The 25,647-nt window shown below is 40.0% G+C and overlaps 1 protein-coding gene across 2 annotated transcripts in view; it reads left to right on the forward strand.

Moving 5' to 3' along the window:
- samd10b (sterile alpha motif domain containing 10b) overlaps positions 1–25,647 on the forward strand; it is a 214,939-nt gene that overhangs the window by 99,234 nt on the left and 90,058 nt on the right. For both annotated transcript variants that reach the window (XM_001922974.7, XM_073939560.1), the window contains one exon: positions 15,377–15,555. In XM_001922974.7, coding sequence (XP_001923009.4) covers positions 15,377–15,555 — 179 coding nt within the window. The remainder of the gene's footprint in view (positions 1–15,376; positions 15,556–25,647) is intronic.

Consider the following 25,647-nt stretch of genomic DNA (forward strand, 5'->3'; position numbering starts at 1 on the left):
GTTCATCTTCAGAACACATTTGAAGATACTTTTTGATGAAATCTGAGCTCCCTTGTCCTCCATTGACAGCAATGGTCCAGAAATATTCAGATAAATTCCAAAAAACATTCTTATGGGCCTTCAAGGATACATCAGTGCACAGTGCTTGTTGATACATGCAATATACTGACACTGAGGAGAAGAAACTATTAAATAAATCATTTAAAATTTTGTTTCATATTCACAAAAAAGTATTCTCACAGGTTGATTACATTCACATTGATCACTGAAGGCATATGGTCTGTTTTGACAAAGTGTTTTCTGGACTTTGAACATCTTGTGACCATTGCTGTTTATGGAGGATGAGAGAGCTCTCAGATAACTTCTAAAATATCTTCATTTTGATTCAGAAGAAAAACAAAGGTATCAGTTGATTGAAACTACAGATGGGGCGTTTGGAAATGCACATTTCAGAGAACAGAATGCCATGACTAATAGCAGTTAGCTGCAATACTCAGGGAAATTCTCTGTGTAATGTGATAGTGACTCTGAACAATGGAGTGAAGATGCTTTTGCAAGTTTTATTAAACAGAATACGTCACCTTGGAATTATAAGTTTCTGTCTGTGCTCTGAATGATTTTGAGATATTGAAAGTGTTGTGTTGCATGACTGAATATGTAGTTCATCTTGAATCAGGATTTTAGTTTGTGTGAATGTAAATGTTCTTCAGCGATCTATGGTGGTTAGATTGCTGGTAATCGTGACACTCTGAATCAGGAAATACATTACCATTAAGGGGCAACCGAGCTTCATTCTCAGTAGTGCCCAGTTCTGAAGCCGGACTCGATGCAGTGGGTGGCTGTTTCTTCATAGAAGGTTGAGGTGTTTTCTACATGTTTTGTTCATATTTGCTCAAATCTAATATAATGCTGCACCTGGGATTATTATCTTTATTGATTTCTGATAAAAAAAAAATTGTTTCATTTTAGACACAGTATTGCCGACTCGCCACAGCCATGGTGCTAATATTACATTTTTGACAGTAGACCATACAAAATTTTTCACAGAGCTCAGTTAAATCTTCTTTGATTAGACTAGTTATCAATAAACTGTTAATACCAAAATGAATGGTAAAATACAAGATGTAATTTCATTCATTTATTAATTTTCTTGTCGGCTTAGTCCCTTTATTATTCCGGGGTCGGCACAGCGGAATGAACCACCAACTTATCCAGCATGTTTTTACGCAGTGGATGCCCTTCCAGCCACAACCCATCTCTGGGAAACATCTACACACACATTCACACACACACTCATATACTATGGACAATTTAGCCTACCCAATTCACCTGTACCGCATGTCTTTGGACTGTGGGGGAAACCGGAGCACCTGGAGGAAACCCACGCGAACACCGGGAGAATACGCAAACTCCACACAGAAACGCCAACTGAGCCGAGGCCCGACCCAGCGACCTTCTTGCTGTGAGGCGACAGCACTACCTTCTGTTTTTTATATAAATAATAGGCTATTTTATGAAAAATGGTCATGTCCATGTTTATTCCATCGAACAAGTTGGCAGAAGCTTTTTTGGGTAAACTTTTCTCACAAAACTAATCTTTTTAACTTAATGAAGAAAATTTGGATTTAGATTAAGTAAACATGTCAAATGTAGTTGTACAGACACTTTTACTGATTTTTGCCAAGCCAACAACAACAAATAAAGTAATTTAAACTTTTTCAAGTGGAATGTTTTACAGTGTAGAAGTTCTCTGAACGGTATTTTTAATAATTTAATAATATTACAAATCTAATACAAGCACATTTAAGAAAATTCTGGCTATTATCGTAGGTTTTGATTAAACAAAGTTATTAAATTACACAATTTAAAAACGGTCAAAATGAAAATAGCAGTGATGTTTAGATGCAGTCAGTCTCTCCTTCTGGAGGTTCTTATTCTCTGAAAGCGATTGAAACGCTGACACGTGGTGATTTGGACAGATCCAGCATGATATCCAGACAAAATATAAATCTTAGCCGCAGCCCCCTGTGGATGATTGACAGCCACTGTGCAGTCTTTAACCACACCTCTTCCTCTGAGTGACAGGATGTGTTTCTTATCCATCTCAGTGTGTTGAGAGCTGTAATTTCTGCCTCCCACAGATTTGATTGGCAGTAATAAGCCTGCTTTGGTTTCCTGTCAGCTCGTGAGAGAGAGAGAGAGAGAGAGAGAGAGAGAGAGAGAGAAAAGCAGATACATGAAGCGCATCACTGAACCCTGACGACCCCTATTTCCCATCACCCCATGATTACACTATGAACTTGACCTGGTGATGGTTTTGATAGGTGGAAACACTTTAGTTTCTGCTGTCAGCATACGCTAGGTGTTTTTTTTTCCCAGAGTTTCCCTCTTTCCCACAGTCGCTTTTGTAGTAATGCGGCTAACACAGGCAGCGGCGACTGCAGCACTGTTTTAAACACAATGTGCTCCGGTTCTTCACGCAATGAGATTCTGAGCAGAAAGCTCTGAGAGCAGCTTAGCTCGACAAACAAAAGTTTATTCAAGCTGTGTAGGGCTACTTTAGTCCTTTGTGAGTTTCTGTGAATGGCCGTTAATGTATTATTTACAGTCTTTCCTCACTTTTGATCTCTCGCTCCCCCTTTCGCTTCCTCTCTGACTCGCTCTCTTGTTTTGTAATCTCTTATGTGCTGATATGCACTGGTATCATCTTTTACCCTTCATTAAATATTTTGTACTCGCCAAGTGCTCTCCGTAGCACTAATCACATTAGCTATGCTGGAAAAAGGCTTACATAAGAAAGCCAACTGGGAGAGGTAGGTACAGAAAGAGAGAGAGAGAAAGAGGGTAAAAGAAGGACAGAGAAAGCAAAAGAGAGACCAATGACCTTTACAAGCACATCTGTAGTTCTTTATTTACAGCTGGGGGTTTGTGGTGAAGCAGGTGTATACGTGAACGATGGAAAGGGAAAAGTAAAGTTAGGAAGTGAGAAAACAGCAGTTCAGAGAGCATCTGATTATAGCGACATCGGTATGTTTACACAATTGTAGGAATGAAACTTATCATATGCATTTTTTTTTACTATGCAAAACATGTCTTTTTCATCAAGAAGGTCCATACTGACTCCAAAGGCAGATACTGGTTAGATCAGGGTCTGGTGTGTGGACTGTTTTTTTGTTTTTTTTGATGTGGTCACATGTTGGTTGGTCAGTTTGTATGTCTCAGTATTTGAGCTTTGGGCAAATGGTCAAGAAAAAGACAAAATAGTTGGTAAACGTTGCTCTGTCTCTTTTCCTGCTCTGCCCTTTTCCTGCTCTGCTCCTCTCCTGCCCTGGAGTCTATTTTCTCCGACTTTACTGCTATCAGGGTTTCTTCAGGGCCAACTTTCTTCCCCTGTCTCTCCCTCTCTCTCAAGTTACTTTATTTTATATATGCTGGGTTGAATTAATATTATATATTTTTTTATCATTTTATGTTTTATCATTTTATACAGTTATTTTGTAACTAATTCAGTTGTAACCATAGAGATATTGTCATTAAATCAAGTATTTGTGAATTACTTTTGCTTTAACATCAACACTTAATTGCTCCATATTTCAATACAATAAGATCACAAATTAGCAACGCTCTCCCACATTTTTAGCCATTAATACTGCCCTCATTTCTGGTTTTGGTATAAGATTGCAGAAGAATGCTTTGACTAGAAATGTACTGTTTTTCACCATCATACTGACTGGCAGAACTACAGTTCGAACCGCTATAATTAAAAATTCATTCTTTACACATATTTTACACACAATGAGAATAAAACTGATTTCAACCTTGCAAAATAATCAAAATTAAAAACAAAAATAAAAATGTATCCAGTTTGATAACTAAATACATAAAGAATTATCCAACGCTATCTCACGGCAATACATAACTTTTTGATTTATTGGTCAATCCTTATAATTTTTTTATGCTCTCATTCATACAATTTAGTATGATTTGCTTAAACCACAGAGATGGTCTATTTGCTTAACCCACAGTGATGGTTGAACTTTGTACGAATTGAAGAATTTGAACAAATTAGCCACTAAACTGACAACCTAAAAAAAAAAAAAAAAGTTACTTTTTTGTGAGATCAGGCTGGAATTATTCAATTATAGATTTTTTTTAATAAAATTGGAAAAATGTTCTATTGTTACTTTAATAGAGTGTTGTATTGTTAATTTATTTTGATGCTAAGTAGGCAAATTTTAATAACAGCCTGCTAAAACCAATCAGAGTCTCGTTTCCCATTCCATTTAAGAATTAGATGTGTCAAGTCACTCCGTGGCGCATTTGTTGTTTAAATGACGGACTTTGAAAATGAAAAAAAATAGTCTAATTTAAGCATTGTTTTACACTTAGAAATGACTATTATTCAATTAGTATTCAAATTAATCAATCATTTAATTCAATCATTTAAATAATGTAAACAAAAGAAATGTTTAATTTAAATAGAATTAATGATTTTTCTTTGGCTTAGTCCCTTATTTATAAGGGGTCGACACAGTGGAATAAACCACCAACTATTTTGGCATATGTTTAACCAGCAGATGCCATTCCAGTCACAACCCAGTACTGGGAAACACCCATACACTCTCACACTAATACACTTTGGCCAATTGAGTTAACCCTCAAGGGTCGAAGACAGCGTATACGCGTCTTGTGCAGGTGGCAACCTCCCGCTCTCCCTCGGGAGGCCAATACGGAAGTAACTGATACTGCAATTTATCGAAAATCCGATAGTCCTGGCTCTATAATTGAGCAAATTTCAATTGAGCCCACTGTTAGAATGGCCAACTTTACAGCAGTAAAAAAAGGTGTTTACAGCCTGGTACAAAGAGCGATTTTGGTTCATAAAGCTAATATTACCCTTCATGACAACTGTGAGGGGGTGAATTTTTTTTATTACTCACCAGTTTCATTTATATTAGGTTATATTAAGTTTGCATAATTAAGGGCGTGGCCACTTGATTGACAGCTAGGTCTCGCTCTCTCTGTCGCCGTCACTTCACTTCAGCTGACTCCGGCAGATTAGCCTATTTTTGTTGTGTTTTATGTGGCTTTACACAGTTGTGTTTTATGTGGCTTTGTTGTGTTTTATGTGGCTTTACACAGTCAGTTGCCTTTTGGGATTATTTCCTACAATTATCAGATGATATGGGATGCTGTGTGCATTTAATTGTGCTCACAAACCATTCACATGGTTTCCTTTTCCCATGTGAGTAAAGTTATATACTTATATACCATCTTTATAAATGCATTTGTTTTATTTAAGATCATGTATCATTTATAACGCTGTTTAGAGCTGTAAAGCACTCTAGAATCTGACAGATTGATTAGATGTGGACTGTAGAACAGTCAACTGAAGCGTTGTCATACAGTGTTGTGCTAGATTTCATCAATAGTCTTGCATTTACTAACACAGACTATATCTGAAGTGTTTGGAAGTAATCAGCGTTTTCCTCCTGTAGAAAAACGCCATAAGAACAATGCTTAGTGGCTCAATGTATTACAGCAGTGTTTTTAAAAGACTAAACATTTTAATGATATAGTGTACAGCCAAGCACATGTGGTCAGAATAGAAACGAGTCGCAAGTGATAAAGTATTAAGCGTTTTCCCAAAGTAAAGTGTGTCTAAGCCAGATCAAAGCAAAATGCCAGCAGGTTTCTGTTGCTCCGCTCACTCTCCACCTTTTTGCCCTTGTTTGGTATCCTGCCGTGAGTGCGAAGATGCGCGAACAAAATGGCGACGGTTGGCCGAATCTACTTGTGGCTTCTTTTGTGCTCTTCAGAAACCTATGGGTGACGTCAAGGATACTACGTCCATGTATTTTACAGTCTATAGTCTTGAGGCATCTTCTCTTGTCAGGCCGAAAAGGACTTAGAAATTTACAATTACAGTTTTGATCAGGCAGATAAGAGCAATACATCAATCAATTCTGTTAGGTGTCAACTTTTTTGTGTACACTCACAATAACAACAAAAGTGTGTGTTTTTGGAAATTAAGGAAAATAAACTGTGTAGGCATTCTTTCTTTTCTTTCTCCATGAAAAACTTTTAGAAACGCAGCAGTAAAATGCACTAAACTTAAAATAGCATTATATCTATAGAAAGCTTGAAGTGTCTACTTTTAAATGCAGCAAGTGCATGTTGAAAATTGCTTAATAAAGTAATCAGTATGAAACCAACACTATGTCTAGTTTCTCAGTCTGAGGTCATTATATTTAAAGTGGCCACGCCCATGAGGCTTTGGTTTAACAATCGTCTACGTGAGGCACAGGCTCCATGTAAACTGTGGTCAGAAAAAAAACAGCAGAATCTGCCTGAAAACATGAAAGATACTGTACACATGAGAGACATACCTGCATAAAGCTTTTAAGGTGCACTCTACAACTAATTTTGAAAACAAATGTTGTCTCGCTAGGTAATCTCTAGAATTTTCCCAGCAGAGCGCGCAACACGCCGGCTCTACCATTGTTCACCATTGATACAAACAATGTCTGAACTCATGCACGCTCACAAAAAACACAGCGCATTGGCTAGAAAGGTTGTTTAATTTTTATTCAAGAATAAATTGAAATTATGACCCATTTAACCTTCCGTGACCACCATGATCTGATGCTACTTTATTCAGTACTTGGCGCATGTTATACAAGCTTTTATTTTATTTTATCGTTATTTTACTGTAGTTGAACCTGTTAAAGTTTTTAAAAAGTTACCTAAGGCTGCAAATGTTTGGCCAAAATATATAAAAGATCTTAAAATATTATTTTGATGCAAAGTAATTGGTTTTCATGTGTTAACAGCTTTTATCATTACGCTACTTCAATGTCTGAGCACCTGAAGGAAACCCACATGAACACGGGGAGAGCATGCAAACTTCATAACTTCTTGCTGTCAGGCGACAGTCCTAACCACCAAGCCACCGTGCTGCATCTTAAATTGAATTACTCACAGCTAAATAACCATTTAATTTCCAGGATAACTTTAATGATGTTGCGTGACAACTGTTGAAAATATTTCTTGTTGCTTACTGTGTATGCTGTTTCTTGATATTGTATAGTATGTAGCTTTACATAGATAGCTTGCATTGGAGAATACTTTGCATGCATGAAGGAGTCTGGATATGATAATTGTGTTGTGGCATTGCAAACAGACACTGACATACTGATGTGCTATATTAGCATTTTCACACACACTTGCACACAGACAATGCTTCTGGACTGCTAAGTGCATGAGTCTTTGACCTGACACATCTTACCTGTATCTGCCGGGGTTAAAGTTTTGCCCTCTGTGGCTTCTTAGTGGAAGAATTAATGTCTGATCCTCTTTTTTTATTTTCAGGACTTTAAGCTTAGGTTTGCTGATTAAGCTTTTTGGAGTGCTGGGCACCCTTGAATCACACAAGTGTGAGGTGCAGGATTAAAGAAGAAATAATAGCTATCGAGCTCCTCTGGGTTCAGGATTTAGGATTTGGGAGAATAGCTTTTCCTTCAAATCAATGTCCATTTACACTCACAGCTCATTGATTTGTGACCAGGATTACATTTCGGGACAGAACCTACAGAACCTAAGATTGTGTTCAGCTTTGCATGCCTACAGTATTTGACTAATTTAAAAGTAAAAATTTGTGTACACTAACATATAAAAAACACTGTAGTAATTTATAGTAAATGCTGTAATTTTTTAACCATATTATAGTAAAGTCTAGAGCGTCATGGTGGCGCAGTGGGTAGCACAATCACCTCACAGCAAAAAGATCACTGGTTCGAGCCTCGGCTGGGTCAGTTGGCATTTCTGTGTGGAGTTTGCACATTCTTTACGTGTTTGTGTTGGTTTTCTCTGGGTGGTATAGGTGAATTGGGTAAGCTTAATTGTCTGTAGTGTATTTGTGTGAATGAGTGTGTATGGATGTTTCCAAGTGATGTGTTGCAGCTGGAAGCTCAGCTACAAAATTAACGTGGCTCAAATCCAGCCCACACCAGACACTTACATCCGGCCCTCATACCGCATGAAATGATGACACTTGGGCGGTCCACTGCTGTTTGTCAGATCTGGGCCACAATTAGGCCATAGCAATACCACATATCAGCCAGAATTTAACCAAATGAACCAGAACTGACCCTATTCTGGCCCACAGTTTGCTTTTATTCTGGCCCAGACCCGGCCCACAGCACACACTCACATCTGGATCACATACTGCATGAAATGATGGCTCTAGGGCAGTCCACTCCTGTTTGTCAGATCTGGGGTACAAATAAGCCAAAGCAATGCCACATATTAGCCAGAATTCACCCAAATGAACCAGAACTGACTCTATTCTGGGCTACAATTTGCTTTTATTCTGGACCAGATCTAACCTACACCTTACACTTGCTGGGTGTGGCAAAGTACAAAAATCCCAGCATGCATTGCTGTATGAATACATTCTTTAGCTCATTGATGCTCCAGTTTTCATTATTTTATTTTGATTCTGCTGTTTATGTTGACGTTGTTGATTTTGCCACTTTTAGTCTCCTGTTTGTGAGTTTTGTTCATTTTGTTAATTGTCACCGTTGTTGAGATTCATACGTTGACATATTCACACGTCCATACACGTCCACATGTGTTTTATATTAACTGAATCACATTTGCCATATCTTCTCTGGGCTGCTTTAGGCTCACAGCCACATTAGCCAGAGCTAACTGTGCCAAATATTTGCCAAAAGTGGCCCACGTTTGTTTTGGGATAACTGGGCCACATTTGCCATATCTTCTCTGGGCCACTGTAGGCTCAAACCCACATTAGCCATTGCTTACTGTGCCGAATATTCGCCAAAAGGGGCCCACATATGTTTTAAGATAACAGGGCCACATTTTCCATATCTTCTCTGGGTCACTATAGGTTAACGGCTGCATTAGCCAGAGTTTACTGTGCCGAATATTTGCCAAAAGTGGCCCACATCCCAGATAGCAAGAACATTTGGGCCAAATGTGGGTGATAGATGGCACATGTGGCTGAGGTATAGCATGGCTGAACAGATATGGGCCAGATTATTACCATATATGTTTTGCCATACATTCAGAAAAGGCGGGAATTTTCTTCTGGCTCACAGCTCCTTTTGCAGTATGTGGGCCAGTTAACAAAAAACACACAAGAGCCTAGTAAGGCTGAGCTATGGCCGACATCGCTTGACATCAACTTCTGGCTGACTTTGGGATTGCATTTGGAAAACACATGAAACTGAACACAGATGTATCGTTAGCAAACATCTGCCACACCACTCTTCAGTTGACAAGTCTACTCTGCGAGCTTAACATTCTTCCCGCCTGTCATTTGCTTCAGGTAAGTGATAATTTGGTATTTAAAGTGATTTTACTTAAATGTTCATCATTATATGTAAAAGTTAGGACTCATTGAGTGATTAGTTATTAATTTAATTAGGAATGCGTCGAGTTGTATAATGTTTTCCTCTTTGAACGTGGTGTTTATGTAACGTTAGCGCTCCAACAGTTTGCTGTTTAAATTAACGTTAACATTAAAGTTATTGCCTATTTCCAATGACCACAAAATACTGTTTATTTATTATAGATAAATATTCATTTGTGAAAATGTTCAGTCACGTTTCAGTGTGGTTTAGTAAGGTTTAAAATAAAAGCGGTCCCATTAGGTCTAACATGATAGGTTAATCTTTGAAATCCAAACTACTTCCACTATGTTATCTCTGTTTTGATAGTTTTAACAGTTAAAAGTTCACACTAAAATGTAGTTGTCATCAATTACTCTTCCTTTATTTGTTTTATTTATTTCTTCTGTTGAACAAAAAATTATATATTTTGAAGAAACCTGTGACAATTGACTTCAGTAGTAATTGATTTTCCTACTATGTAAGTCAATGGTTACAGGTTCACAACTTTCTTCAAAATATCATCTTTTGTGTAGCTCTGGAAAGAAACTCATAAAGGTTTGGAACTATGTGAACTTTATAACACATTCAGCTATAACAATGCTAATGCAAAACACAAAGGCAATGCCACATAAGTGTTTAGGAAAATGGAAAAAATGAAAAATTGAAAAAATAAGTGAAGTGGAAGCCAGAAGATAATGACCTAGTAACTAGTGCTTGGGTTAATGCTCACAAAACTGAACACTTTAGATTTGCTAGAACATTTTAAACAGATTTTTAACTTAACTGGGAGAATCATTAACAATTTATTGCAATTATTTGAATACTATATATAATAGAAAATATCTAAAATTTGAACAAATATTTAAAAATGTAATAGATTACATGTATTTAGTTTCACCACACAGTTTAGCATTTTGATTTGTATTGTAATTTTGCAGCTGTACCTGCAGGTTGCATTGCTGATCATATTATTTCAATTCTTTTTCACTGCAGGTGCTGTCTGACAGAATGCCCTCACTCCAGTAATTGAGCGTAAAACATAAATATTTCTGTGAAATTCAGTCTACAAAATGTCCAGTCTCTAAAGAACTTTCCACTGCGTTTAACTCAACCAGCAGCTTGTTCAAGCACTTGAACAGGAAGCATTGTAGGACAAACTCAGTTCCTCAGACAAACTCAGAACCCCAAAACACTGCAGTGTTTTTTCATACTATAGGTGTAAGTGGTTACAGGTATTCAGTTTTCTTCTAAATGTCTTATTTTGTGTTAAAAAAGAAAAAAAAGAAAAAAGACAAACAGGTTTTGAAGAAGTGAATGATGACAGAATTTTAAGTTTTGAGTTATAGCATGTTTTTTTTTTTTTAAAGAAAATGATTCTATTCATCAAGTGAAATTTAAAAAAATGTTAAACGAAAAATGTTTAATATTTATTAAAATTGCAAATAACTGCTTTCTTATTGCATGTAGTGTCAAATGAAATGATTACTCCAGTCATTACTGCTTTTATTACTATTAACATTATTAAAAATAATACTTAATATTAGAGTGATTTCTGAAGGATCGTGTGACTGGAGTAATGAAGCTAAAAAATCATCATTGAAATTACTGGAATAAATGATTAAATTAAATGATAAACTACTTTTGAACAGTTATTTTACAGTGCAATAATATTTCACAATTTTACAATGTGTTCTGTATTTTTGATGAAATAAATGCAGCCTCGGTGAGCAGGAGAAGCTTATTTTAAAGCGTATAAGAATCTGACAGACCCCAAACTTTGACCAGTAGTGTGTGTTGAAATGTTTGTGTGTATTATATCATCTTTGCATCAAATATATGTTATTTATATTTATCTAAAAATTATTTCTATTTTGTATTTTTCTCTTTGTATGTTGTAAAATTCTTTTCTAGGTCTTTATTTGTCCACATTTTGTTCAATAATTGTTTTATCTGAATGTTATTTGCATTGATTAAAGTAAATTTGATTGTAATTTTTGTTGTGTAATTTACTCAGTTAATATATGGGGTCAGCCACATGTGGGCCACATAAGGGCATAACAGAACTCAGCCTTACTAATCTTGAATACAAGGCCCATATCTGGGCCACATAAAAAATGTATTACTTGGCTCAAGCTTGTTGGAGTTGTGGCACTACTTAGGTTTAGTTCTGGCTAAACAGATGTGGGCCAGTTTTGGGCCGGGGAACACTAACTGATCTGGGCCACATCTTAGCTGTTGATTTGGGCCAGATCAGGGCCAAAGGAAATTTGTTGACTGGGATATGTTTTAAAATAACTGGGCCACATTTGCCATATTTTCCTTGGGCCACATTTGGGTCACAACCGCAATAGCCAGAGTTTACTGTGCCAAATACTTATGCTAACTGGGCCACATTTGCACTTACACATGTTAGCCAATTTCAGTTTAGACCCAGATTACCCTTTATTGACTATGTCACAACTTTGCTAACTGTAGCACACATTTGTCCTCTATCATTTAGGCCAAATTTATCATTTTCCACATGGGCCATATTAGGCTCACATTCAGATTACATTTAGCAATGAATGCCAAATCTTTGCCTTAAATGGCCCATATTTCAATCTTTGGCCCCCCTTTGCCATAATACAGGTGGGCCACTTCAGGCTCACATTCATTTTGTGTTTCTGGACTAAGTTGAAAAAAATAAAATGAATGAATGGGAGTAAAGTACTTGAATCAATCAGGGGTGCATTTCAAATTAAGGTTGCAAGTTGCGTCGTTACAAACATAGTTTGTTGATTTGGCATTTCCCAAATCCATCGTTCCAACAAACATTCGCAAACTGCATCACATTGTATGCTTGCAACTACACCTCTAGAGCTGTAAGCATAGTTCCTAGATGTGTTCTATTCCCAATTTACCCCCTATACCATACCTGTCAACACTGAAATGTGATAATAAGGGATATGAAATATTTTTTTGTTTGATTTCATTAAATAACAGAGGTGTCACTTTAAAAATGCACATATCTATTATTATAATGAAAGCATTTGATTGCTCTCCTAACTTTTTATGCTCATTTAGGACAAATTAGTGTTTGAAAAAAAAAGCCCACCAAGATTGAAATCTGTTATTATTATTGATTATCTGTATACCTGTTCAGACACGCAACCAAAACCCAGTCCTATTCTCAGCCTCAAATCGCGTGTCCACAATCCGTTTGGGAAACAGTCTATTTATCATTATAGAGTGCGTTTGATAGTCACGTACCAATATATGACTGTTTTGAGGATTGCATAGGAGGGGCGACGGCTCCTGTAATGAAAAGGAAGGGAATCATGACATTTTTATATTTATTTCAAAGTGTTTTCATGCCTAAATAAAATGAAAGCACAGAACAGACTCACATTTAAGAGCGAGGGGCGTCCCCTGGGGGTTCAACGGTATGGGTTGTGTATATTTTTGCTACCCTTTCTAGAAAGATTGAAATTACGGGAGAAATAAGGGAAAATACCTTCACGAGATGATAGCAGGATAGAACTGTAAAATATGAGAGAATCCAGGGAAAAACAGAAGGGTTGATAGGTATGCCCTATACAGTACCTTTATCTTTTCGAATGGTCCAACATTCAAACTTGGAATGATTTAAAAAAAAAAAAGTGTAATTTGCTTTCAAAGCATTTACAGTTCAGTTTTAGCGATCATCATATTGACAATTGCGTTCCCTTCGTAGTGCACTTTAAAATAAATGATGCCATTTTGAATGCAGCTGTAGCTCACGAAAAAAGCTTGTGAAAACAAAATTTATAACATAAGTTAATGGTTTTAATTTATAGTAGGCTATTTAATAAGAAATAAAAAAATAAAAATAAAATACATAAATAAACAGTATCCTACTTAATAATAATAATAATAATAATAATAATAATAATAGTAATTATTATTATTATTATTATTACTATTATTATTATTAAGTAGGATTGTTTTTAATTTCTTAATAAATAGCCTACTTTAAAATACAACCATTAACAATTTATATGATTTATATATGAATTTAGAATAAGTTTTGGCTACATGGTTTTATGGTTTTAGAATAGAATATAGAATAATCTCAAAAATGTTTGAAAAAGAAACAGGTGATGTTTACATATAATTCAATTAATATAGAAAACAAGTGCAAGTTTTTACCAAAAATAATATTGGATTGTTTTTTATGCTTGTGCATGTAAAACAACGTAATTTGCACAAAAAAGTGTTGTTGTTTTTTTTTTTTTTCATTTGTTACTCCACCCTGTTTAGAGCATTATTATAAACGTTTTACATTATAACTAATGTGGTCCAAATGACTGATCTACGACAGAAAAACTACGGTTTTGGGAAATACTCGTCACTACATCGTTGTGTGAAATCATCATGAAATATGTCATTGTTTTAGAAACGTACCCCTGTTGTGGCAATTCTATTGTTGACATGGTAATACAACAACTTGTAATCTGACCTAATACTGTAAAATATATTACATGAATACACCACAGTTTACTATAGTTAAAACTAAAGTATTTACCTTTAGTCATTTAGCAATTCTTTTTTTCTGACTGAACTTACAATTAAGGAGGGATTGAGTGATTCATCAATAAGAGGCAATACACACAAGAAGTATTAATTAAACAAAAGAACAGTTAGTGCTCAAAGAATAAAGTGCTAAAGTAAGGAGGGGGATCTTTTTTTAAGAGAAAGAGAGAAAAATGTTTCTATATGTTAAGCACACTTTATAAATGCAAGATAGTGTTTTTTATATAGATATGGAGTGATTGTTGGAACATCTCTGGTGCAAATGTGCAAAAGCTGTTGTCGATTAAAGTGTCGGAGAGATGAAATTTTGTGTTTTCTAAAGGTGGTTTGTCTAGCCCTCTCACCTGTGTGAGGCACACTCAGAATTGCAGTTTGAACTTTAACATACACATAACTAGTATTAATGAGGGCTGTAAAAAATAGTTGTTGTGTTCTATTTGTTTCTGAAATTCAGTGTGGATCACATTAAAGCTGAAAACAATGCTTGGATATAAATAGTAACAGTAACGCGGTCACAGGAATGTTTCGCTGACACATAAATGTCATGCAAATAATTGGGTTGAAGGATTTGTCTGTTTTGCTCATGTCACCAACAAATGTGCTTCAGTGATAATTATTTGAATGTCTTTGTGGGAAGCATGAGGACTTCTTTTTTTATATATGAAATCGTATTTTTAGGCAATCAGCTCTTAGCAACTGTTAGACAAGTTCAAGAAGAGCTGAGGCTTAGGTTACATTTACACTAGTGCATTTTCATTTAAAAGCAGCCGTTTACAATGTAAACAATTCTTGTCCAGACTGCCGTTTTTTCTGTGTTTTAGAAAAAATGTTGTCTCTTCACACTATATAGCCTAAATAGCATGATACATTACATATCTTTTCATGCGTACAGCTCTCAAAAAATATTTTTGCTGCTTGTTCAAACTACATGTTTAAAATGAGCTGAAGCAACACAATTGTTGGCAACTTAATTGTTTTATGTTCAATCCACTTTAGTTTGGTAAATTTACTTAAACAGTTTGTCTTGGCACCAACTCGGGACAAACAATTGTATTAAACCCAGCCTTTTTTAAAGTACTTAAATTCCACTGCTTGCTTTTAATGGCCATATGAGAGGGGTTTGACGAATCAGAGAATGATATGCAATAGTTCAGAATACCAATAAGAGAGCTATTGTGGAAAGCTGTCTTCTTTTTTTTTTTTTTTTCAAAAATGTAATTTTAATAGTAATAGTATTATTAGTACATTGTAAAAAATGCATGGTTTCAATAACCCTGTCAAATAAATTTTACTTTGACTGTATATGGACAAGAAAACATAGTTTGTGTGTATTTCTGTACCAGTGGCAGTGGTTTTTTGTCATGATGTAATCGTATCTTAATGGTGTCTCTCTCTCTGTCCTCCTTCAGCTGCGTCCAGCTTCAGCTTCTGCCGGGCTGCGCTGGAGCACACGATCTCAGCAGAGGAGCTCAACTATCAGCTGCCACGCAGAGCTGGAGGAAACCTGACCTGGCATGAAGGACATGAGCAGAGGGTGACCAGGAGGACCGTCAAACTGCTCCAGCAGCCCGGCACTGAGGGAATACAGGTACACCATCACTGACTGCAGAAGAGGAAGACACAAGGAAATCCCATTGTTGTGTTCATTCTGTATGGGGTTTCAGAAGAGATATGCCAAAAAAAGGGGGGAAAAAAGGCTCAGATTTGCAAAAATACATTTATTTTAGTATAAACTATGTAAAAACAATTTTTTTCTGTACACTATTGCTGTATGCTAACAGATACAGTGACATATTATTATTATTATTATTATTATTATTATTATTATTATTATTAATAATAATAATAATAATAATAATAATAATAATAATAAAACAATAATAATAATAATAATAATAATAATAATAATAATAATAATAATATTTAGTAAATAGTAATAATAATAATAAATAGTATTACTAATGATAATAACTGGACTTGTTTTTGGTGTTTTTATGTTTATTAATAATATAACCATTAATACTTCATTTTAATAAATAAAATCAAAAAAATTAATTTTATTATTATAATTATTATAGCAATATTATCATACAGGAATAAATAGCTAAACAAACTATATAATTATAACTATAATTACTAAAATATTATAACTATAGTTTAAAAGTTCAGATGCAAAATCCTTTAAATGCATCAGACCTGGCGACGCAGTGTCACAGTTGGTAGTGCTGTTGCCTTACAGCAAGAAGGTCATACACTACGGACAGTTTAGCCTACCCAATTTACCTGTACCGCATGTCTTTGGACTGTGTGGGAAACCGGAGCACCTGGAAGAAACCCACGTGAATGCAGGGAGAACATGCAAACTCCATACAGAAACGCTGAGGCTCGAACCAGCAAATAAACATTATTATTATTATTATTATTATTATTATTATTATTATATCTTGTAAAACATGGATAATAATAATCATAATAATATTAATAATAATAATAATAATAATACAACTACAATAAAATGAAATTAAATAAAATTAAAGGAAACAAAATGATCAATCAATCAATCAATCAATCAATCAATCAATCAATCAATCAATCAATCAATCAATCTATCTATCTATCTATCTATCTATCTATCTATCTATCTATCTATCTATCTATCTATCTATCTATCTATCTATCTATCTATCTATCTATCTATCTATCTATCTATACTATACTATACTAAGATACTAAAACCTAATCAATAATAACAATAATGTTAGAATTTGTCACAAGTACCAGCTCACACAGGCATTTGAGACTTGGTGGTTATAAAAAAACACTTATTTATTAACAAAAAGCCCTTACTACAAAGACAGGAACATCAAAGTCAAGCAATACAATACCGGACAATGAACAAGTTGAACTTAGTGGTAAAAGACAAGATTGAACTGAATACATACTAGGCATGGGACAAGAACAGTTTTCAAGGTGCACCACGATTTGGGAAAGTCAAGGTATAATGTGATCGGGACGCTGACAACGTAGTGTGGATCCAGGATTTATTCAACAGAATGGTCAGCAAATATTGGTCAGTAAAGGAACAAATAGATGTATACTGGCAATCCAGAGTCGTGTTTGATAAACAGCAGATGGTCAAAAGTTAGGCATCATACAAAGTAAACAAACAAACAAAAAATAACAAGAGTCAAACACAGAAAGGCAAGGCAAAGAAAAATGTGTTGTATAACATTTAAAACAGTATAACAAGACTCAGCAAAGAGGTGTGCGTGTGTACTGTGTATATAGTCCATGTAATCAGTTCATGAGCAGCTCCCATCCGTGAGTGTGTAAAATCAATGGAATGAGGTACGGGTTCATGTGAGGAGTGCATGACTAAAACTTGCAGTCCATATACTGGCGGATTTGTAGTTCTTTAGTGAAATGTGTGTAGCCGTTAGATTGCTGGTAATCATAACACATGGTTTTAAAACCAACTAAATTTTATCCCTATTGTATACGAGCGATTTTTTTGTGTTTGTTTTTTAGGACAACAGGAGAAAAGATATCCCAAGATGCCATTTTAAATTGGAAAGAAATCTGTGTTTTTGAAACTAATGAAGAGTGCAGAAGTCAATGGTTCATTTGAGTTATTTAGCATGGCATGTTTACTGCTCCAAAATATTTTAAATGTTTCTCAAAAAAAAAAAAAAATTTTTTTCAAAGGGGAAAAAGTTTTTGTTTTTTACCCAGACATTTAGAAAGAATATATTTTATAGAAGTGATCACAATACCGCAAAACCGTGATATTTTTATTTATGGTTATCATATTGTCTGAATAATTTACCGGCCCATGCCTAGTACATACAGGAGACGGACAAAACAGAACAAAGGAGTCAACATGACATAAAAGCACAACAATCACAACAACAACCACATGGATACAAAACAGACACACCGGACTTGTGATAGTACTACAGCTTTCATTGGCATGGAACTTATGAAAGACACTTTGTGAACAGCTCTTAACTTTCACAGGCGCACATGTGTTTAATATTTCCTGGATTTATTTTTCATCCTCTATAAAATATTTACATCTTTCCTTCCCATCTCTGAAGGTCATGTAGAGGTTTACTTGTTTACAATATCGGCTCCATGATATCTCAAGCGTTCAGTTGCAGTTTATAAAACCTCTCCTCCAAATCGGTTCATCAATACTAAGCGCTTGCTTTCGGTTTCTGTCTTTATTTCTCAACACGCACTCAAAAACTGCCATATAAAAGCCTCATGTTCCACCTGTCAGGATGAGAAACAGCACCATTGATGTCTGGATATTATAGCATCTCATTATCTGAACCATTAAACAAGAATCAGACTCTCAAACCACGCATGCTTTTTCTGTTAGCAGACACAAACGAGAGGCGTACGTGAAATTAATTATTCCCTCTATGTACACATCAACCTTGAGGACCATAATTATTTCATAATAAAATTGTTCACCCTGATTTTAGCGACAAGATTAGTGTTTTTTTATGCTCTGTCTGTTATGTTGTGAATAACTGATCTGAATGGAGTGAAGAAAAAAACCTTTTGTAATATGTCACCTTAAAACAAAGGCTTAACGGAGAGTCTGACAGTAGCGTGGGATTTATTTATTTATTTTATGTTAAACATCTTTGTTCTGGCTGACAGTGAGCCGTGAGGAGACGTGTATGCAAATGAAGCGGCTCTGCTGTTTTTGAGAATACCTTTAAATAGCGCAGATTTTATGCCTCTTTTCTGTTCTCTGGATTGACTCTGATGAGTTCAGTATTGCATGAGGGCTGCTGTGCGTCTTCGTGTGTGTGTGAATGGGAGAAGGTCACTGGCATGCATTCAAACAAACATGCTCACAGCGAACTGTTGAAATTCAAGGTTATGCTATAAGGTAGAATAAAGAGTAAACTTGATAAAAAAGGTTTATTAAAAGTTACATTTCAAATCCAGGCATTCTTCCAGCTACATTTTTTACAGAATGGTTAACAAATGATAGATTTGTGTCAAGAGAATACCTAAATATGAGCTTAGTCTCATCCAAACAGTGTTTTTATTTGATGTTGAAAACATTACGAATGCACTGACAGTGTTGGGGATAACGCATCACAAAGTGAGTTACAAAATAATATTAAACTGTAAATCTCAAAAGTCAACTTTAGAAAATGAAATGAGTGTAGCTAACTCAAATTGACTGAAAGTTAATTCTACTCATTTGAAAAAGAATTTTGAACTCAGTGTTGAAGGTGATGAATAAATACCTCATTACTTCAACTTAAATGGAGTAAGTTCACAGTACTCATATAGATTAGTTTTTTAAACTCAAATGGTTTGTTGCAATCGGTTTCCTTAAATGCCTTAACTTAAATGCCCTAACTTATTGAGTTTTACAGTACTCAGTTGGTTTGAATTTGCTTCATTTATTATGTTTTACTGTGCTCAAATTGTTTTGCTTACTCAAATGGGTTAAGTTTACAGTACTTATTTTCTTCAAATGGTTAACTCTTTGGGATTTACAGTGTACTTTTCTTAGCAATGAGTAAAAGTAAATAGTTTTTGTTTTTTAAAAAAAAATTACATTTGATTTACTTTTAAAAAAATGTGCTGAGAGTTACTTTTTAGTTTAATTAATTAACTTTAAAAAAAAAATTACTGAATTAAAATGAAAGTAGTCACAATGAATCAAACAGTCAATGAGAGAATTTGTTCATTATTTTGATCACATCGAAGAAAAGGAAAAGGGGGTTTTAGTCTTAATGGACAGTTATTTTACTTAAGACAAATATATACGACAAGTATAGCTCTGGGGTCAGTTCTCAAATAACATTATCATAATTTATTATTTTAGATGTGTTTTTTTTTTGTTTTTTTTTAAATGAAGGTAAATTAAGGTTTTACAGTGCCTTGTTAATTGCAGAGCTCCTCTAATAAAAAAAGGAAATAGGGAAAAAAGTTCTTAAAGAGATTAAGCCTTAGCCCGGTAATAAAATTAACTCAAAAGTAATGTAACACATTACTTACCATAAAAAGTAGCTAAGTAATGCAACTAGTTACTTTTTTGGAGGGAGTAACGTTCGAGGTTACTAAAGTAACCCTTCGTTCCCCGAGGAGGGGAACGGAAGCACTATAAGTGGATTTGATTGTAAAATCCACGCATTGGGAGAGGTTCGGTTCAGAAGCTACTCGTCTGAAAGAGTATTGAACGGGCCAATTAAGAATGAATTGGCAGCGCAAGCCTGCGCAGGTGAGCGGCATAAGCAATCAACTGAGTATATAAGCTCACATGGCGCCAGCAGACGCTATCCTTTTTAAGCTGAAGAGACTTTCAACAGCTAAGGGACAGTCATTATCGCGACGGAGTATAGTGCTTCCGTTCCCCTCCTCGGGGAACGAAGGGTTACTTTAGTAACCTCGAACGTTCCCCTTCGGGGGGAACTTCAGCACTATAAGTGGATTTGATTGTAAAATCCACGCATTGGGAGCCCATTGAAAGCGCCATAATGACTGCACCTTACCAACACCCCCGATGAGGAGATAGTCAAGCAAGCGTGACGCACCCACATCATGGGGGGCGCGGTCCTCCAACGTGTCCCTGGCCCTAATTTATCCTACTTCAACAGAAGTTTTACGGATTTATATATATTTTTTGGGAAGTCGTGAGCATCTAGATAATTCTAGAAAAATACGACAGTACGTAGGGAAGCGTGCAATCCCGATAGGGAGGACGCTGCGGAGGCCATCCGTTACCCAAGGGGGGATAGATGGCAGAATTTACATATGGACTAGCCCTAAAAAGGGGGAGTACGCATAGCAAAAGAGTGGTTAGCGGGGAGGGAAGACACGGGTCCGCCCAGGGGGGGGACTTAACCGTGGCGGAATAAGCATATGGGATCGCCTAGTGGGGATCACGCATAGCAGGCACCTTTACCCAAAACGCGGGCTGACCAGCGGGCAGACCTACAACGTAGTGGGCCAGCAAGTGACTCCTCCGCTGAGTCAGTGCTGGGGGCCACGGAGGAATCTGCAGGGCTCACCTGACGGGGAACTTTACTGACAGATAAAAAGGCGCACGTATCTCCGTGTTAGGGAAAATGGCGCAGCAAGCGTGTTTCAACACCCTACCGAATTGTTTCCTCAATCACCAAGGGTTACCTAATACCCTTGAGGAAACCGGCTCCACTCGCAGATTGTAAAACCTTGCAAATGTGTTGGGTGTCACCCAGCCCGCAGCTCTACAGATGTCTGTTAGAGGGGCGCCGCGTGCGCGCGCTCGAGAGGATGCGAAGCTCCGAGTGGAGTGCGCACGCGCTCTCGGGGGACGCGGCTCATCCACATTGTGGATGTGAAAGAAAGGCATCCACAATCTAGTGGGAACTTATTTCGGTACGGCACTTCCCTGCTGCCGACCGCTATAACAGACGAAGAGCTGCTCAGATGATCTAAACTCTGAGTGCGGTCCGGATAATACGCAAAACGCGAACTGGACAATAAGAAGGGCTGGGTCTGCCTCCTCCGAGGGCAGCGCTTGCAGGCTCACTACCTCGTATTAAAACGGAGTGGTAGGAACCTTAGCGAGGGTGAGATCCTAAGAGGGCATGAGAGGGGGCGGGGTGGATTAATTCGCTTAACGCCCCTGAGGAACCGGATGATGAGGTTATGCGTTCCCACGGTGCCGCCAGCCACCGCGTTATGAGAGCGGAGATGGCAGCCACGTAACCTTGAGTGTGGAGGGCGACAGCCTGCTCTCCAACTTCTCTCGGCGTAAAGAAAGCACAACGCTGATCTGGCAAATTACGGGGGTCTTCTCAGCGAGAGACACACCATTCAGTGAATAGACTCCACGTCAGGGCATAGGCGCGCTCGGGGAGGGGGCTCTAGCCCGAGTGACGGTATTAGCCACCGCAATCGGAGGTTACCTAAGTCTTCCTCGCGTCTAAAAATCTCTTCAAAGATCGGCGAGGGTGCCAGGTGGTGCCCTGTCCCTGAGAGAGTAGGTGCTCTCTCGAAGGGACTGCCAGGGGAGGGCTATCGCGAGGGAGAGCTCTGACATCCAGGTCCGGTTGAGCCAGAGGGGCGCAACCAGCAACCTGTTCCTCGTCCTCCCTGACCTTGCACAGTAACTGCGCGAGCAGGCTCACTGGGGGAAACGCGTATTTGCGCGTGCCCCGAGGCCAGCTGTAAGCCAGTGCATCCGTGCCGAGAGCACTCGGTCAGGGAAAGAACAACTGGCAATGAGCGATCTCGGGGGAAGCAACAGATCGATCTGGGCTTCCCCGAATCGCGCCCATATCAGCTGAACAGACTCGGGGTGGAGTCTCCATTCTCTAGGACGCAAGGCTGCCGTGAGAGCGCATCGGCTGCACGGTTGAGCTTGCCTGAATATGAATGGCGTGCAGCGATTTCAGCCGCGGATGACTCCAGAGGAGCAGACGGCGGGCGAGCTGAGACATGCGGCGAGAGCGCATACCCCCTATACGGCTGATATACGCCACCGCCGCCGTACTGTCCGTCCTGACCAGCACGTGTTGCCGCTCCAGCACCGGAAAAAAACGGTGGAGAGCGAGGAACACTGCCAACAGCTCCAGGCGATATGCCAATGCAACTGGGTACCTTTCCACAGGTCCACAGCCACATGCCCGCAACGCACAGCCCCCCAGCCCGTGTTGGAAGTGTCTGCTGAAACGACAACAAGACTGGACGCCTGTTCTAGAGACACCCAGGCCTGTAGGAACGAGGGGTCGCTCCAAGGGCTGAGGGCGCGGCGACACAGCGCAGTAACAGAGACTCGGTGTGCGCGCGCGTGCCATGCGCGTCTGGGGACTCGATCGTGAAGCCAGTGCTGAAGTGGTCTCATATAGAATAATCCGAGCGGCATGAAGCGGCTGCGGATGCCATATGCCCCAGGAGCCTCTGAAATAGTTTCAGTGGGACCACTATTTTACTGTCGAGCTCTCTCAGACAGTACAGCATCAGCTGAGCGCGCTCTCCGGAGAGGCGCGCTGCCATGGTGACCGAGTCCAGCTCCAGCCCGAGAGAAGAGATCCTCTGCACGGGGGCGAGTTTGCTCTTTTCTCGGTTGACCTGAAACCCCCACAGGTGGAAGTGCCAGAGCACTTTGTCTCTGTGCATAATCAACTGCTCCGAGAGAGGGCAAAAATCAGCCAGTCGTAAAGAAATTGAGTATGCAGATGCCCGCGAGCCGAAGGGGCGCTGAGGCACCCTCCGCGGGCTTGGTGAGGACCCGCGGAGACAGAGAGAGCCCGAAGGGGAGGGCTTTGTATTGCCAAGCTCGACCTTCAAACGCAAACCGCAGAAACTGTCGGTGGCGAGGAAGAGTGGAGACATGGAAATACGCGTCCATCAGGTCTAATGCTGCAGACCAACCCAGAGGACGAACGCACCGGAGGATGCGCTTCTGCGTGAGCATTCTGAACGGCAGCTTGTGCAGGCAGCGGTTCAAAACGCGCAGATCTAGGATTGGCCGTGACCCACCGCTCTTTTTGGGCACGATGAAGCGTGGGCTGTAAAACCCGCTCTCCATCTCGGCTGGAGGGAGCGGATTGATTGCATCCTTCGCCAGGAGGACAGCAATCTCCTCTCGCAAGACAGGGGCGGACAGGGGGCTGACCCTGGTGAATACACACCCGTGACTTGGGGGGCCGTTTCGCGAACTGAATCGCATAGCCGAGTCTGATTGTGCGTATGAGCCACCGCGAAGAGCTGGCCCGCGCTAACCAGGCAGGCAGAGCTCTCGCTAATGGACTCATCGCTACAATCGCTGACGTACCAGCAGTGGGGCAGCGCGGAGTGGGTGTGCTGATCCGGGAAGCTCGCGGGTCCCACGGAAAAGCTGGAGGTGAGATATTTGCTCTCACTCCAAACCCGAGCTCCGGAGGGGAGGCTCGAGGGGTGGGAGAAAGGAGACCGTCCTCCCAGCGCTCGTGAGCCACTGGCGAAACGCACCGAATCTGCAAGCTAGAAAGCATAGCGTCCCAGACTGGCAGATTTCGGGCTGTCACATCTGGGGAAGTGAAAAGTGCCCTTTCATAATGTTTTCATGGCAGTAAAAAGTGCCGTTGGAAATGGGGCCCCGCCCTCCAGCGGGGAAAGAGCAAGTTCCCTCTTCTCCAGATGGCCTGTCCCAGGGGCGCTTCGCGGTCCGTTGCCGGACTTAGCGGCGTTCTGGGCAGGGGGGCTGCCTGCTTCCGAGGTGCCCGACGCGCTCGCTTCGCTGGAGGCGTGTGCGGGGGCGGAGCAGCTCTCGTAGGCGGGCGCCTTCGGCGAGGAGCAGGTATGAATGGCACGGCGGGCGGAGCGGGCTACGGACCGCCGATAAGACATCACCCACCAACTGCTCTCTCACCGCCTTGAATTCCTGGGTGAATTCACAGACAGTGTCGCCGAACCTGGCTGGGGATATGGGGAAGTCAAGAAAGCGGACTTTGTCGACTTTGCGCATATCAGCCAGGGGTGGCGCTCCTGGACCACTAATGTGGACATCGTCCTCCCCAACGCACACGCAGCGGACTCAGTAGTCCGAAGAGCTAAGTCGGCGGCGGTGCGAAGCTCGTAAGCCTGGGTTGGACCCACCCTCGTGCAGCTCGGCCAGCGCCTGCGCTTGGTAGCGCTGGTAGGTGGCTATCGCATGCAAGGCGGAAGCAGCCTGGCCCGCAGCTATGTAAGCTCTAGCTCCGAGGGAGGTAGATAACTTACAGGCTTTGGATGGGAGACGAGGCGGACCCCGCCAAGAAGAGGCGCCGCGCGGATTTACCGCCATTGCGCACTCAACCTGAGGAATCGCCACATACCCCCTGGCTGTTTCACCGTCAAGAGTGGTTAGGGTGGAGGAACACGCAGCACGAGCAGAAAAAAGTGCTTTACAAGACCGCGTGAGCCTACTGTGCACCTCCGGGAAGAAGGGAACGCCCCTCTAGTCGGTCCGGCCGGGGAGCTGGGGGATAAACCATCTCCAACCCACGGCCGAAGCAGCCCGGGAAAGCACGGCTAACATGTCCGTTTCAGGATCCGTAGTGACAGCGCTCACCAGCCCGAAGGGGGCGAGCGGGTCTGGATCATCATCGGACAATGAAAGCCCACCCTCCGATGCCGCGGTGGACATCTGGTCTCCGGTGTCATCGGGCGTAAGGGCTACCATCTGTTAGACGGATCGCTTCCCCCGCCCGAAGCTTGGATAGAGTGCTTAGAGGAGCGGGAGGTCCGCGGGCCCGTGGGCGACGGATTATCTCTTGCTGAAACCCTCAGATCTGCCCGAGTGCCCGCTGCAGAGCAGGGGACAACTGGGGTGGTTCACCCTTTTGCAAAGGCTAACCGCGATCTTGCGCAACAGTCATGGCATCGCAATGACAACATGAACTGCCCGCGAGCAGCGCATTAACATGCTGGACCCCCAGACATGCAACGCAGTGCCCGCGCCCATCATCCGAGGACAGGAAACCACCGCATCCAGAAACGCACAGTCGGAGCGCCGTCCTGATAAGGACGTGCTGCACGACTGTGTTGCTCTTTCTGTGAAGTTTGCAACTTTATACGCTCCGCTCTGGAGGACCGGACCCAAAGAACGCCAGGCAAGGGAGAACCCCAGCTCGACCGTCTGCCACTGCGTGTACACACTCTGGACCGGGAGAATGCTCTCGTTCGCTCAGAATCG

The sequence above is a fragment of the Danio rerio genome, chromosome 23 (genome assembly GCF_049306965.1).
Source record: "Danio rerio strain Tuebingen ecotype United States chromosome 23, GRCz12tu, whole genome shotgun sequence".
Lineage (NCBI taxonomy): Eukaryota > Metazoa > Chordata > Actinopteri > Cypriniformes > Danionidae > Danio > Danio rerio.